Source organism: Triticum dicoccoides, chromosome 4A (assembly GCF_002162155.2).
Source record: "Triticum dicoccoides isolate Atlit2015 ecotype Zavitan chromosome 4A, WEW_v2.0, whole genome shotgun sequence".
Taxonomy (NCBI): domain Eukaryota; kingdom Viridiplantae; phylum Streptophyta; class Magnoliopsida; order Poales; family Poaceae; genus Triticum; species Triticum dicoccoides.
In genome coordinates, this window is record NC_041386.1 from 578,047,946 (window position 1) to 578,061,712 (window position 13,767).

General features: G+C 43.5%; 2 protein-coding genes across 2 annotated transcripts in view; both read right to left on the reverse strand.

Annotated features, from left to right (window-relative positions):
- Positions 1–3,319: 3,319 nt before the first annotated feature.
- LOC119286890 lies at positions 3,320–8,699 on the reverse strand. The gene is made up of 3 exons (XM_037566358.1): positions 8,368–8,699; positions 8,130–8,281; positions 3,320–3,699 (listed from the first exon to the last, which is right to left on the reverse strand). The coding sequence occupies exons 1-3, from the start codon at positions 8,459–8,461 to the stop codon at positions 3,619–3,621; spliced, it is 327 nt and encodes a 108-aa protein (XP_037422255.1). The 5' UTR covers positions 8,462–8,699; the 3' UTR covers positions 3,320–3,618.
- Positions 8,700–10,701: 2,002 nt separating this feature from the next.
- The window catches only part of LOC119286891 (chaperone protein ClpB1-like), a 3,972-nt gene continuing 906 nt past the window's right edge, over positions 10,702–13,767 (reverse strand). The window contains exons 2-7 of the mRNA XM_037566359.1: positions 12,783–13,617; positions 12,302–12,468; positions 11,871–12,211; positions 11,482–11,761; positions 11,209–11,406; positions 10,702–11,085 (exon numbers count right to left, since the gene is read on the reverse strand). Coding sequence (XP_037422256.1) covers positions 10,897–11,085; positions 11,209–11,406; positions 11,482–11,761; positions 11,871–12,211; positions 12,302–12,468; positions 12,783–13,614 — 2,007 coding nt within the window. The 5' untranslated portion in view covers positions 13,615–13,617 and the 3' untranslated portion in view covers positions 10,702–10,896. The remainder of the gene's footprint in view (positions 11,086–11,208; positions 11,407–11,481; positions 11,762–11,870; positions 12,212–12,301; positions 12,469–12,782; positions 13,618–13,767) is intronic.

Genomic DNA, 13,767 nt, shown 5'->3' on the forward strand with positions numbered 1-13,767 from the left:
AAAAAATATATGAAAGTTGAATAATATTGGCATGGAACAATCAAAAATTATAGATACGACGGAGACGTATCAGTACTCCATCCAAATCAATACAGCACAAGCAGGACGTAGGGTTTTATCTCTTCGGAGAGCCTTAACCGGGGTAAACCTCATGTCCTTGCTACCATCGCATATAGGCTACTAGCTCGGGACCCTTACCCGAGATCTGTCGGAATCGACTCCTTCGCCTACCTCACCGCATTCAAGAATCTCATGGGTGATGCTACTGCAAAGCTTGACACCTACCTTTAGAATGTGAACACATTGCCTTATGAGATATTAAATACTTGAATTATGATCTCAAGACTGCATGTGAAAAGCATTTATGAGATATACATGCTTTAGATGAATTAAGAAATGAATCTTATCTAAGCGCAAGGCTCTTAAAGAAAAGATTAAGATGTGGCAAAGTATTAATTATCGATTAAGGTTGTTCCATGTAAGCTAAAATTGAAGTGGTAAGGCCCATATGAAATTGAAGAAGCATAAAACTCAGGGGGCCATCAAGTTGAGAGGGGGAACTGGGGCTCCCTGGATAGTCAATGGGCATCACCTTAAGCACTACCAAGCATATGAACAAGAGACCATCGAAGTCTCTAAAATCATGACGACTGATGAGGTAATTGTACGAAAGTAGATGATTTAGCGATAATTCTAAAAAAAATCATCTTGATACCCTGATTGGTTTACACAACTTAGAATTTTTGGGAAGCGACACAAAATGTTAACAATTGAGGAAGGCAAACTGATTGTTCTCTGCCAATGGATACTTGACTACTGGCCTTAATATTTGAATCCAAGTCACGAATTTTTTGTCGGAAGAAAAGGAAATCCTAGGTTGAGTTATACAACCTCGTCACTTCTGTCTAGACCTTGTTTATTTTTTTAGGTTCCACACCACATATGTAACTAGATGATACTCTGCGCGTTGCTGCGGAAATTGGTTGCAATATTTTCTGACGAAATTTTAATGAAAATTAAGGTAGATATAATATGTGCATGTTCAAAGAATTGAGATCATGAGGATCGTCTATTTAAGTATATAGGATGTGGTGTCACTTCTGTTGTTAATTAATACCCCCTTCATTCCATAATGTAGTGCGCCGGCGCTTCCCGAGATTCAACTTTGACCGTAAATTTAACTACCGAGACCGACTGCGCAGGGAGCAAAAATTATACCACTGAATTCGTATTTTCGATATGAATTTAGTAATACAATTTTTGTCCCTGTTGCAGTCGGTCTTGTTGGTTAAATTTATGGTTAAAGTTGGATCTCGAAAAGTGCGAGCACACTATATTATGAAACGGATGGAGTATAAACATACTTCTGCCCAAGGAGAGAAGTATCTGCTGTAGCAAACTTCACCTCTCAAATCTTCCATGAGCTACGCACTTGGGTTAGGGCTGGATTAGCGGAGTGAATGTATTTTGTGAGCAGTCGAGTTTAGTGCTAGGAGTGGAGTTCTTGGGCCGGCTGGTGGCCTAGTGTGTGGCGCCAGGGCTCTTTTGTATCACTTTCTTGTATGAACTTTTGCCTTCTATACTCCCTCCGTTCGTCTTTTTAGATGTTTCAAATGAACTACAACGTACAAATATATATAAACATGTTTTAGAGTGTATATTCACTCATTTTGTTCGGTATGTAGTCTCTTATTGAAATTTTTAAAAGGACTTATATTTGTGAACAGAGGAAGTATAAAGCTAAGGTATACAACTGCGTACTTTCAAAAAAAACAAGAGTACGTCCAAACGAAAACAAGAGTACGAGATGGTGCATGGTAGGTCGGGCGGAGCAGGACTACGGAACAGTGGCTGCTGGCACGACAGCCAAGCCCCACCGACCGTTTCCTCCCATCGGCACGGGCCAGCACGGCAACGATCCGCGGCCACCTTTGGATCTTGCTTTCTGAGATGCCTTTTCGATCAGCTGCTCAACAGGTCTCCAGTTTGGCAATTTCCATTCTCCACGTACGTCCCTCTCTCGGAGTGCCGTATGCACCACCGGTGATGGCTCAAAGACGTACACGTGGTAAGAGTCGAATCCGATGCTTTGTTAATGCGACGTCCATATCAACAGGCCATGTGGACGTGGCCTCGGAGCATAAGCAGGTTACCCGAGTGCTTCCCTTTCTGAACAAAAAAGAGAGAGAGAGAGAGAGAGAGAGAGATTGTTATCTTTAAGAAGGAAAAAGTGTAATAGACCCACATGGGATAGAAGGTTGGCTATTTTATTTTACTTTGAAGATATATAAGAGGTTGGCTAGTTGGCAGTAGGAGGAGTTTGATTGTGCAGCAGCAAGCCAGCAACCGCCGGTTTTGGACAGCTTAACTAGCAAGGCGTCTCTGCGACCGACGATATGATATGATACGGATCGATGCGAGAAACGGCACGAAAAGTTCTCGATGAACTGGAAACGGTATGAACCGACGGTCATGTACGTAGTACTACCTTCGTCCGAAAATACTTGTCATCAAAATAAATAAAAATAAAAGTATCTAGATGTATTTTAGTTTTACATATATCCTTTTTTGTCCATTTTGATGACAAGTATTTCGGACGGAGGGAGTAGTATGTTGGTATGACAAGGTTCGGCAACCAGAAAGGTGTTCGACATCATGTTACTCCAACTCTAGCCGAATGGGAAGAGAACCAAACACCCGTTTGCTCTTCCTTTTCTTCTTTCCCGTACGTGTACACCGTAGAGCACCACTAGATGCATTTCGTTTGAGGAAGGAGGAAATCCCACTTTAAAATTTCTCTGCTTGTTGTACATCTAGCAAGCTTCGCATACAGGCCATCCTGACCTTATTTTTATTAATTTCTGCTATCTAGTCTTAGCTTGTGGAAGTAGGTGATTTGTAGTTTTTGCTTTCCTATATTTAAATTACTATCTTTCTATGGAGATATTTAAAGTATTATCTGGTAGTACACTATATATCTGCGTTTGTGGGTATACAACCAAAATTTAACTTGCAACAGAGGCCCAAACTGTACGGCAAGTGTGACTTTGAGAGATTTTTACCCTTTTCTCATGCATTTTGAAACCGGGATTTAGGCAATGGAAGAATTTAAGCTTAAAAAAGTATTCCGTGTGGCTGATGAAGGGGCCAGTTGTAGATGTTATCATATCTATAGCTCTCTTCAAGTCTTTACAGTTGGTGTGTCTATCAAGGAAAGTAGTTGGTTGCCTCTTGACTTCTTTCAATTTGTTCTAGGGATGACCCAGTTTATCGAACCCTAGACCGATGGTGAAGGATTACAAGTGTGATTGCATGTACGTTCAGTGCAATCTTCAACCTCTGACGGGTGTTGTACAGTACAATGTTAGGAAGACCACAGCCATTTAGTCCAATAGAGTGATGATGGTCTCTGCGACAAAGAAAATTTCTAGACACTTGCCCAAACCTGACAGAGAGAAATCCTGAGTACCATCACCAGGGCCAGTTATTAGTTGGAGTAGAAGAACATTCGGTTTGCGGGATCCAAATTACAACATAACTATTCAATGTCCCAAACATGCTTCGGCCCAATAACAGCACATACTTCTCCAACTCGACACTTCAAAAACAAACCAACTTTTATTGCACCTTCCTGGCTTCTGCCGGGGGCTTCCAAAGACCAAGACGGTACTTGTGAGCGAAACTCAAAATCAACTTTCTCTGCATCAGGCAAAGCAACGAAATTAGTAATTTAATTCAAACAATAATTTCATCAGCTCTTTTAGCAACTGGAACATCCGACAAATGTTTGTGATATAGTAAGAGCTTTAAAGTGTTACCCACACATTTCCAAGCTAACTACTTCCTAGGAAACATCATAATCGACCAAATAACACTCCATGCATGTCAGTATGCTGGCCGATAACTGACAGAAGGAATTACTTCAAATGCATTCAGAAATTACGAAAACTGTACTTCTATCAAATTTTGCAGCCTCTTGAACTCTCCAAGTCCAAATCAGATTTCGACATATTGCCAGCCTCCTCCTTCGCCAGACCGCCACAGCACCGACGCATGCCTTCACCAGCCCACCATATGGCACAAGCGATACTTTGTAGGTGTAAAGTCCTCCAACCACGCGTTCACTGACGTCTAACCTTAGTCCATCGGTGATAAGTGCTACTTCATGTTGACTGTAGTAACTAGGTGAAGCAAACAAGTACATGTTGACTGTAGTAATTAGGTGAAACAAGCAAGTACAAACTTGCTACCTGGAATGTTAGTGCACTGGAATGTTCGATAAATCTGTGAAACTTGGTAGCGTTCTCTGTATTGGCCTGAATAACTCATGTGTTAAAACAGTGTCTGTTGTACTCCTGGTGATTCCGGCAGTAACATTATTGTAAGCATTATATAAACTATGCTTTCTGTTAGAAGTGGAGAAATGAAACCCAATGAAGTGATCCTGCAATTTTATCAGTCCACGGTACACCTATACTATGTTTGTCAGTTATTACTCTATACTACTCCGTCCGTTCCTAAATAATTGTCTTTCTAGACATTTCAAATGGCTACCATATACGGATGTATGTAGACATATTTTAGAGTGTAGATTCACTCATTTTGTTCCGTATGTAGTCACTTGTTGAAATATCTAGAAAGACAAATATTTAGGAACGGAGGGAGTATAAGAGATATGCAACTCTGTAGGCTATTAGTCCACGTGATGACAATGTTAGTACAGTCATTAAACTGTGTGCCCAAATCAAAACTATGCTCTCTTCTGAAGTTTATAGACAAGATCATAGCTATAATCATAGTTTCAAAACCAAACCGGACTGCTGGTCAGACCGGAAAAAAAACAGGAACTGGCAGCACGTGCGGTTTCTTAAGCTCTATGGACCGCCCCGCCAACGAACCAGAAAGAACTGACCGGTTTTAGCAAAAACTGGGGGAAAAAACAAAGCCAGTGGCAGGCGCATGGAACCCTGTGAAATAGAAAGATAACATGCAGCTGCAGGGGATCAAACCATGGTTGGCAGGAAAACAGGTTAAAGACTTGAATTTGGCCCAACAACCATCTCACCTTGCTTGCTTTCATATTATATTTGGTTTTCCTGCTCTGAAGTTGCTGGAAAAGGACCTCTGTGATCAGTTGATCATTAGTCGTTTTTTAAGGTAAGTAGGCAGGGGTGTCTTGATCGACACCAAACTTCAATTCCACACAGCTCAGACTCTATGCAGCAGTGGGGAAGACCTGTTTATACTTTTTCTGAGAATTCCATTTCGTCCTGCCGCACCCAAATTCTTTCCAAGCAGTTGAAAAATAGGCAAGCACTCAAGCATGAGCTGAAATACCGGGTCCTCGCATAGTAAAATTAGTATGACATGCCGATAGATCCAGGGTCCCCAAGTTAAAATTCTTTCCAATCAAATACGAGTTCAAAACTGAGTTTTCCGGGGCTACCGATTCGTAGTTTTTGAATCTATCGAGTTCCTCCGGATCAGGAGGCTTTACATGCAAAGCCGACAACACGGTAACATTAAGCTTCTCTCTTATTTATATAATTTGTGCTACTTCCACATGAAGTGAAAGGAACTTAGTTCAGAAGAGCCTTCCTACATTTGTGCACTGCAAAAAGCTATCACACCAGATGGTGCAAAGACACTCGACAAAAGACGAGCAACAACCCATGGCAGCCTCCATGGCTGTTGCCTCTGCGCCATCTTGCACTCGGTCCTCCAGCATGATCCAAGGATGACTGAACCTGGGGCGGGATCAAAATGGTAGGAACTCCAACTGGTGGAGCAGGCAGAGCGGGGGCGGCAGGGTGCATCTGCAGGTTGAGCCTGATCCCCTGCTGGATCTGGCAAAACTGGCTGTGCGTCTGCGGGTTGAGCTTCTACAGGATTTGGTAAACTTTCTCCCCGTCATCTAATAAAACAGTTTCAAAGCAAAATCCATGGGTAAATATAAGTCAATGAAAAAGAAAATGCAATTCATTGGGGAACGGGTTAAATGATGAATCATCCCCCTATTAAGAAACCAAAGTAATAATAAGCATACAAAAAATAAAAGGAGAAGGAAGGCAATTCTAGGCCGATGGGAAAATGAAAAAAGCATTTCCCAAAAAAAAAGATGGGACCTTTTATCGAAGGTTGGAAAATTCCATTCGTATTCGACACATTCTTCCTCAAGTCTTCCATTTCCGACATCGAGAAGCTGCCTTCGAAGGTTGGGATCGATGTCGGAAATGAAAGCCTTGACAAAGAATGTGTTGAATACGAATAAAACTTTCCAACCTTCAATAAAAGGTCCCATCCTTTTTTCGGGAAAATTCTTTTTTCATTGTCCCATCAGCCTAGAATTGCCTTTCCTTCTCCTTTTGATTTTCGTATCATTATTATTACTTTGGTTTCTTAATAGGGGGATAATTCATCGTCTAACCTGTTCCCACAACGAATTACATTTTCTTTTTCTTTGTTTATTGTTTACCCATGGATTTCTTTTTGAAACTGTTTTATTACATGACAGAGAGAAAGTTTTACCAAATCCTGCACAGGATCAGGCTCAACCCGCAGACGCACCACGAGTTCTACCAGATCCAGCGGGGGATCAGACTCAACCCGAGGATGCGCCCCCACTCTGCGTGTTCCACGAATTGAAGTCCCTGCCATTTTGAACCCGCCTCTTGTTCAGTCATCCTTGGATCCAGGCAGGCAGAAGGCCAGAGGATTGAGTGCAAGATGGTGCAGGGCCAGCAGCCATGGGGCCTGCCAAGGGCTATTGCTCGTCTTTTGTCGATTGTCTCTGCACCATGTGGTGTGATAGCTTTTAGCAGGGCGCAAATGTAGGAAGGCTCTTTTGAATAGCATCCCTTTCACTTCATGTGAAAGTAGCACAAATTATATAAATAAGTATAAGAAAGAGAAGCGTAATGTTATCGTGTTATTGGTTTTGTATGTAAAGCCTCCTGATTTGGAGAAACTAAATAGATTCAAAAACTACGAATAGTAGCCCCGAAAAAATCAATTTTGAACTCGTACTTGATTGGAAAGAACTTTGACCTGGGGACCCTAGATTTATCGGCATAAATCGGTCTAAATATTTATGGTACTTCTGAGTGAGCCCGTTCCCTAAATATTTTAGAAAGCGGAGAAGACAGAAAAAAGCTCAATAATCTTCTCCCTTTGGTAGGCATTAGCAAAAGGGCCTGTGCGTTGCAACGGGAGAAAAAATACAACACGCCCCTAATCCAATAACAATGACTCAAGACCACAATAGGTCCACATCTTTTATTTTAACATGGCATTAGCAAAACAACCTGCTCGTTGCAACAGGAGAGGAAAAATACCACACACTCCTTGTAAGCTGTGGTTGTACGAGAGATAGATTGAGTATATCACAAAGGATTAGTACAAATACAAGGTATGTACGGTATGTTAAAATCCTAAGACATATACAACATGGATTCTAACACCCTCCCTCAATCTTAACCGGTGTCAGGAAGGTTGAGATTGCGTCGACAGATTTCAAACAAGGGAAGTGGCAGCGGCTTGGTAAAGATGTCAGCAAGTTGATCTTTAGACGAGATGAACTTGATCTGTAGTAGAGCTGGGATGTTTCTATTAGATGTCTGATTTAGTAAAATGCTAAGTATCTAAAGCTGGATAAGATATTCAGATTAATTTCGTCTAATTTACTTCTGCATTTCCTTCAATTATTATGTTTCTGAAAGGGTCTTGTTTCAATCATCATTTTCCAGGATATGTAGTCCTATTAAACATCTTAATCGGTTCTTCCAGGATATGCAGTCCTATACCTAAAACATCGGAAAAATCGAGAGGTTTTGAACAAATACCGCAGCTTTTTAAATTTTCCAGGATATGTATATACCGCAGCTTTTTAAATTTTCTTATTTTTTTCATCCCAGACTTTCTCAAATTCCTTCATCTAGTACACACAAACTAACCCAATGACTCTTTTCCAAACATCACAACATTGGAGAACAAAACCTAAACAAACTCTACATTTACACAACGAAGTGCCCGAAGAAGCACAACATAGCCAGAAACGACATCAAACCTTCAGCGGAACTACAAAGAAATGACTAAATCAGAGGAATGTGTGGAACAGGGAGGGCACGTACATGCTTGCAGGGGACGCCGAGCTTCTTGAGCCGCAGCGTGCGGGTCTCGAGCAGCCTCTGCAGATCGCCGCCTACAGCCTCCTCCAACTTGGCGGCGTGCGTCTCCACCCCCTTCCCGACGCCGTTCAAGAACTCCACCAGGCCTACCTTGGCTGCGCAAAGGAATTCCAATCCATTTCACCACACCGAACGGCGGAAGAACCACGGAGTTCACGGATCAAGAGGAAAGTGACTGTACCTTGGTAGGGCTGGGCGTAGAAGGATCTCGCCGGAGCTCCGGCGCCGGGGTGGAGGAGGATGCGGCGCACATGGGATGCGCACGCGAAGGCCATGGCCTCCGGGACGCCACGCGCGGGAGGGAGACGCCGGCCTGGGCGATGCCACGCACGCAGGGAGACGTCGGCCTAGGCGGCTTCACGCACGGGAGAGAGGCGCTGTCCTTGGCGCCGCGACGCAGGGGAGGCTGCCGCCGTCCAGTTGATCACTGCCGGAGCAGAGGGGCGGTGGTGCCGCGCGGAGGAGGGACGTGGTGGGATGGGGGGAGCGCCGCCGCACGCGAAGACGGGAAGAGGAGGATGGCTATAGGGTTAATCGGTGGGCCTTCCAGTCGCACAAATAAAGCCCACGGATGCCTCACAGTCCAGCGAAAATGCAATTCTGGAGCCGGGCCGGGCACCTGCTATGCCTAGTTCTTTTTTTGCGTCAAACCGGAGTAACCAACTTTTTTCATTTTCGTTTTCTTTCTTTTTCAATTTTTAAATTTCACGAATTTTTACTTTTTCAAAATCGTGTTTTTTATTAAACATGAACTTTTCCAGATTCTTGAACTTCTATCATATTCGTGAATTATTTTCCTCAAATATGTGAAAATTTAAATTCCGTGAATTTTTTGTCTCAAATTTGTGAACTTGTTTCCTCAAATACCTGAACTTTTCCAAATTCATGATTTTTTCTCAAATTCTTGAACTTTTTAAAATATGTGATTTTCTCAAATTCGTGAACTTTTTTCAAACTTGTGAACTTTTTCCCAAATTCATGAACTTCTTAAAAATTGTGAATTTTTCAAATTCATGAGCTTTTTCAAATCCTACCCCCACCAGACATACCTGGCAACCATCGACTTCCACAACGCGGCCATGCATCCTCTCCCCAACGCAAACAACACTCTCAAGTCTTCCACGCCCCTACGTGGACACTCACGCATCAATGAGTGCATTCATCCTTTTACGCTTGTAAGGCATCTTCAAAGCCCAGTCGTGAGCACCACCGAAAAAGACATCTAAGCCCTTAATTGGGTTTTGGCACCGATGACAGGTGACTTGAGAGATTAATGGTTAACAAGTGTTCAACGAGTAATTAGCTCCAAAGCGTTGAAAGGATTAGGGTTAGAGACCCTCCCAAGCAAAAAGTGAAAAGACGACAATACATTTCAATTTCCCATTATTTCTCATGTATTTGAACTGTAGGAAAAGCTGCAATATTAAGAGGGTGAGATTTCATATTATGATATAATACAAACAAAATCATGACCGTTTTCACTGAAAAAGTTAACCCAAGCCTCGTTACACGAAATTTGCGTACCGCACGTACTAGTGGAAATCGTAGATTAAGGGGTGACACAATGATCTAACCAACAAAGCTCGCAACAACGAAGGAAACGTGCACGACAAAATTACCCAGGTTCAGGTGGCCGAGGTGGGTAACAACCCTACTTCTTGTCTTCGTTGATATAGTGAATACAGATTACAAGAGTATATGATGACTACAGAACCATAAACAGAATAGTTCCTGTACTGATCTACGCTCTCCGCACAATTACCGAAGTAGAGTGCCTCGAACCGATCGTCAAACTCTTGTTGCTTCAGGTGGTACAAATCTCTGTGAGAAGAACTGCTGAGGAAGAGGAATGAAGAATGTGGTCCGGAAATTCAGAGCGTATGTTGAAGCACCACAATTTCCATTTTGTGCCAATCCTCCATTCATTATTAAAGCGCACAAGCAGGAGAGAAAGCGTGACATTCTGACTCCATGAACAAAGCAACTGAACAATACAGAACAACAGCTCCTTGGATAGATTTACTATATGCAGGGATATTACAGGGAGCACAAGCGCTTCAGCTAAACAACATAGACCCTGTCAGACATTGTGCTTCACTTAACAGCGTGCATCCTAGCGATAAACTAACTTTAGCATGCCTTAACTACAGAGTACTCCCTCCGTAAACTATAAGAGTGTTTAGATCACTATTTTAGTGATCTAAACGCTCTTATATTAGTTTACAGAGGGAGTACTTAAGAAGACACAAAACTAAACCCATATATATACAAAAGACTCTGACTGACTGATTGGAGACACAAAGGTCACAGAAAGGTCAACATATGAAGTTGGTGATAACTAACACCAGAGTCATGGAAAATAGGGGTTTTCCTTCTTCTGATATATTGCAAACAACTGCTTCGAGTAATGAAAAGCCATCTTGTGACAGAACTCAGAGCATACCGATCGTACTCTGCTAATTAAGTTAATCTGTTAACTAAATGTGTCACTGATAGTGGGGCCCCACTAGTTGCAAGAACAGGTGATCAACGTATTCTTCTTTACCACGGAACTAACATTAAGTTTCATGACTAGCCTCAACTGTATTTACAGGTTCAATAGCCTAAGTGAGTTCTCTCCTGAATAAATATGGATATGGTGATTGTTCATAAACTCCTTGAAAATTTGACAAACTTATTATCAGTGTTCCAAGCTCCATGTGTTTTAGAGCTAGCTAAGTCCGCGCTGGTCTAGGCTCACCTCCTTCTTCACCACTTGATACTTCAAACCCTTCTTGTCGTCAGTAACTTCAATGCAGATTGTTGAGCCTTCACTGGCTTCTCCCTTGACCAACATCTTGGAAAGCGTTGTCATCACATTCTTTTGCATCCACCTTCTTATGGGTCTTGCACCGTAGGTCTACAAGAGGTGTTGATGCATGGTTACCGAAACATACAAACATGCGGAGAAGAAACAATCTCCGGTCATATGCAAACACGAGGCTTTAAACATGTGATAATTTTGAACAGAAGATATACTTACTGGGTTGTATGATTCCGATAAGATGGTGTCCAACGCGGCATCACTAACAGAAAGAGAGATGCCCTTGGTAGCTACTCTGGCCATAATGCTCTTCATCTGGATTTTCATTATCTCCTTCAGTTTGTCGTGCGAAAGCGGCTCAAATATAACGATCTCACTCAGTCTGTTCAGAAGCTCAGGCTTGAAGTGCTTGCAAACCTATACGAACAAATACATACCATAATTAGCAATTGCTGTTGCAGCTTTCGCAGGGGCTGTCTGGGATTTACAGACCTGTTCCATGAGAAGTTCCCGTGTAGATTCGGTTGTGTTTTTTCTAGCCGTCTTTGATATTAGGTAATCAGATCCAAGATTTGAGGTCATGATGATGATGGTATTCTTGAAATCTACAGTCTGGCCTCTGCCATCAGTCAACCTGCCATCATCAAGGATTTGAAGAAAAATATTGAACACCGAGGGATCTGCCTTCTCCACCTCATCAAAAAGGATGACACTGTACGGGTTCCTCCTAACTTTCTCAGTCAGTTGTCCACCATCCTCATGGCCACGATAGCTTTAAAGATGTTAAAAGAGACCAGTCAGACTTCAGATTAAGACTAGGTACAATAAGATAATGAAATGCTAAGAAAATAAGAAAAGAGCACACAGTATGCGAATTAAACCTTGGAGGTGCTCCAACGAGACGCAACACAGAACTACTCCCGACATATTCAGACATGTCAAAGCGAACCAACATCTTCTCGCTATCAAATAGCTGCTCGGCAAGAGCTTTTGCGAGTTCTGTCTTTCCAACACCAGTTGAGCCCAAGAAGAGGAAAGAGCCTATGGGCTGGCCAGGATGATCAAGGCCAGCTCTAGAACGTAACACTGCATCTGCAACTAGGTTGACGGCTTCATCCTGGCCAACAACTCGCTCATGCAGTCTGTCCGCTAGGCAGATTAACTTATCCTTCTCCTCTTGATTAAGTGCGGTGACGGGAATTCCAGTCCATCGGCTCACAACCTTCAAATAACAACATAGGAACATTCATGGAAAGCATGACTCGTCGATCACAACAATAGACACAAATATCATTAAGAAAAGAATGCCTACTTGTGCGACATGATCTGGGGTGATAATTGCTTCCTTCCTTGCATTTGCAGAGCTACTTTTTTTAGTGTTCACTTCCGCCTTTTGGCGGTTAATCTGCCTCATCTTTTTGCTTGCAGTGGCGCATGCCTCGTCAATTAGATCAATTGCCTTGTCAGGAAACTGACGACCTGCAGTACAGATAGAAATAACATCCATCAATTTTCTCCAGCATATACATTCTTGCCGCTAATGGATGCATTGATGTACCCAATGCAACAAGGGTGCTCCAATGTGATTATCCTCTCCCTTGAATTGTACAGCACAACTTCATGTAAATAGCCTAAATTGGCAAGTAAGCCTCAACAAAGATGAACATCTGAATGTAACAAATTAAGATCATATATACTCCATCTTCTTCCCTTCCATTCTTTTTAATTATACTTCCTAAGTGACTAGGTGGGTGCACATCAATCAAAATGAGTAAAACTGATGGGTTCCTCACCGGTGATATAGCGGCCAGCAAGCTGTGCAGCAGCCACAAGAGCTGCATCCTGGATTTCCAAGCCATGGTGCCGTTCGTGCCGCTTCTTTAGCGCCTGCAGAATCTCAATGGTTGTGTCCATGCTCGGCTCCTCGACCTGCACCTTTTGGAACCGCCGCTCCAGTGCGGCATCCTTCTCGATGTACTTACGGTACTCATCGAAAGTTGTGGCACCCACGCAGCGGATACGGCCACGGGCCAATGCTGGCTTCAGCATGTTGGCAGCATCGTTGGCACTCTTCCTGGAGCGCCCGGCACCAAGAAGCATGTGCATCTCGTCGATGAACAGAATCACCTTGCCGTCCGCGGCCTCCACCTGCTTTATCACATCCTTCATGCGTCTCTCGAAGGAGCCACGCCACTTGGTCCCAGCCACCAATGCTCCGACGTCGAGCTCAATGACGCGCGCGCCGGCAAGAACGTCGGGGACCATCCTGGCGGCAATGCGTTGGGCGAGGGCCTCGGCGACGGCCGTCTTGCCTACCCCTGCAGCGCCGACGAGCGCGACGCAGTTCTTGGTCCGGCGGCAGAGGATGGAGACGACACGGTCAATCTCGTCGTCGCGGCCGATCACCGGATCGGTTTTTCCAGCCGATGCCGTCATGTCCCGGCCGAACTTCAGCAGGCACGCACGGCGTTGGTAGTACCTCCACGCTGCCGAGCCCACAGCAGCGGCTGCCCCAAGGCAGAGGACGGCTTTGGTGTCGCTAGACAGGTTTCCGCCCGAGCGCGGCACAGAGGCTCCCGACCGATCGAAGGCTGCACTCCTTGCCATGGCCCTGTCGAAATCCATAACCTGAACAAAGCAAAACACCGGATTGCTCCATACATTACATCTTGTCTACATGAAAGACCACAAGTACTACTTGTCTTACAGGGATTAAACTTTGTTTTTGCATGCGGTCTGGAGTTCTGAAACTGATTTAACCTAGCAGTGCTAGACGAT

What these genes read in the sequence shown, in the direction of transcription:
- LOC119286890 (XM_037566358.1), bottom strand. Translation starts at nt 8,461, where the DNA reads ATGGCCTTCGCGTGCGCATCCCATGTGCGCCGCATCCTCCTCCACCCC. An exon ending in CTACGCCCAGCCCTACCAAG is followed by an intron (nt 8,282 to 8,367) that starts GTACAGTCACTT and finishes TCCTTTGCGCAG; the next exon opens with CCAAGGTAGGCCTGGTGGAG. An exon ending in TCGGCGTCCCCTGCAAGCAT is followed by an intron (nt 3,700 to 8,129) that starts GTACGTGCCCTC and finishes TGCCTGATGCAG; the next exon opens with AGAAAGTTGATTTTGAGTTT.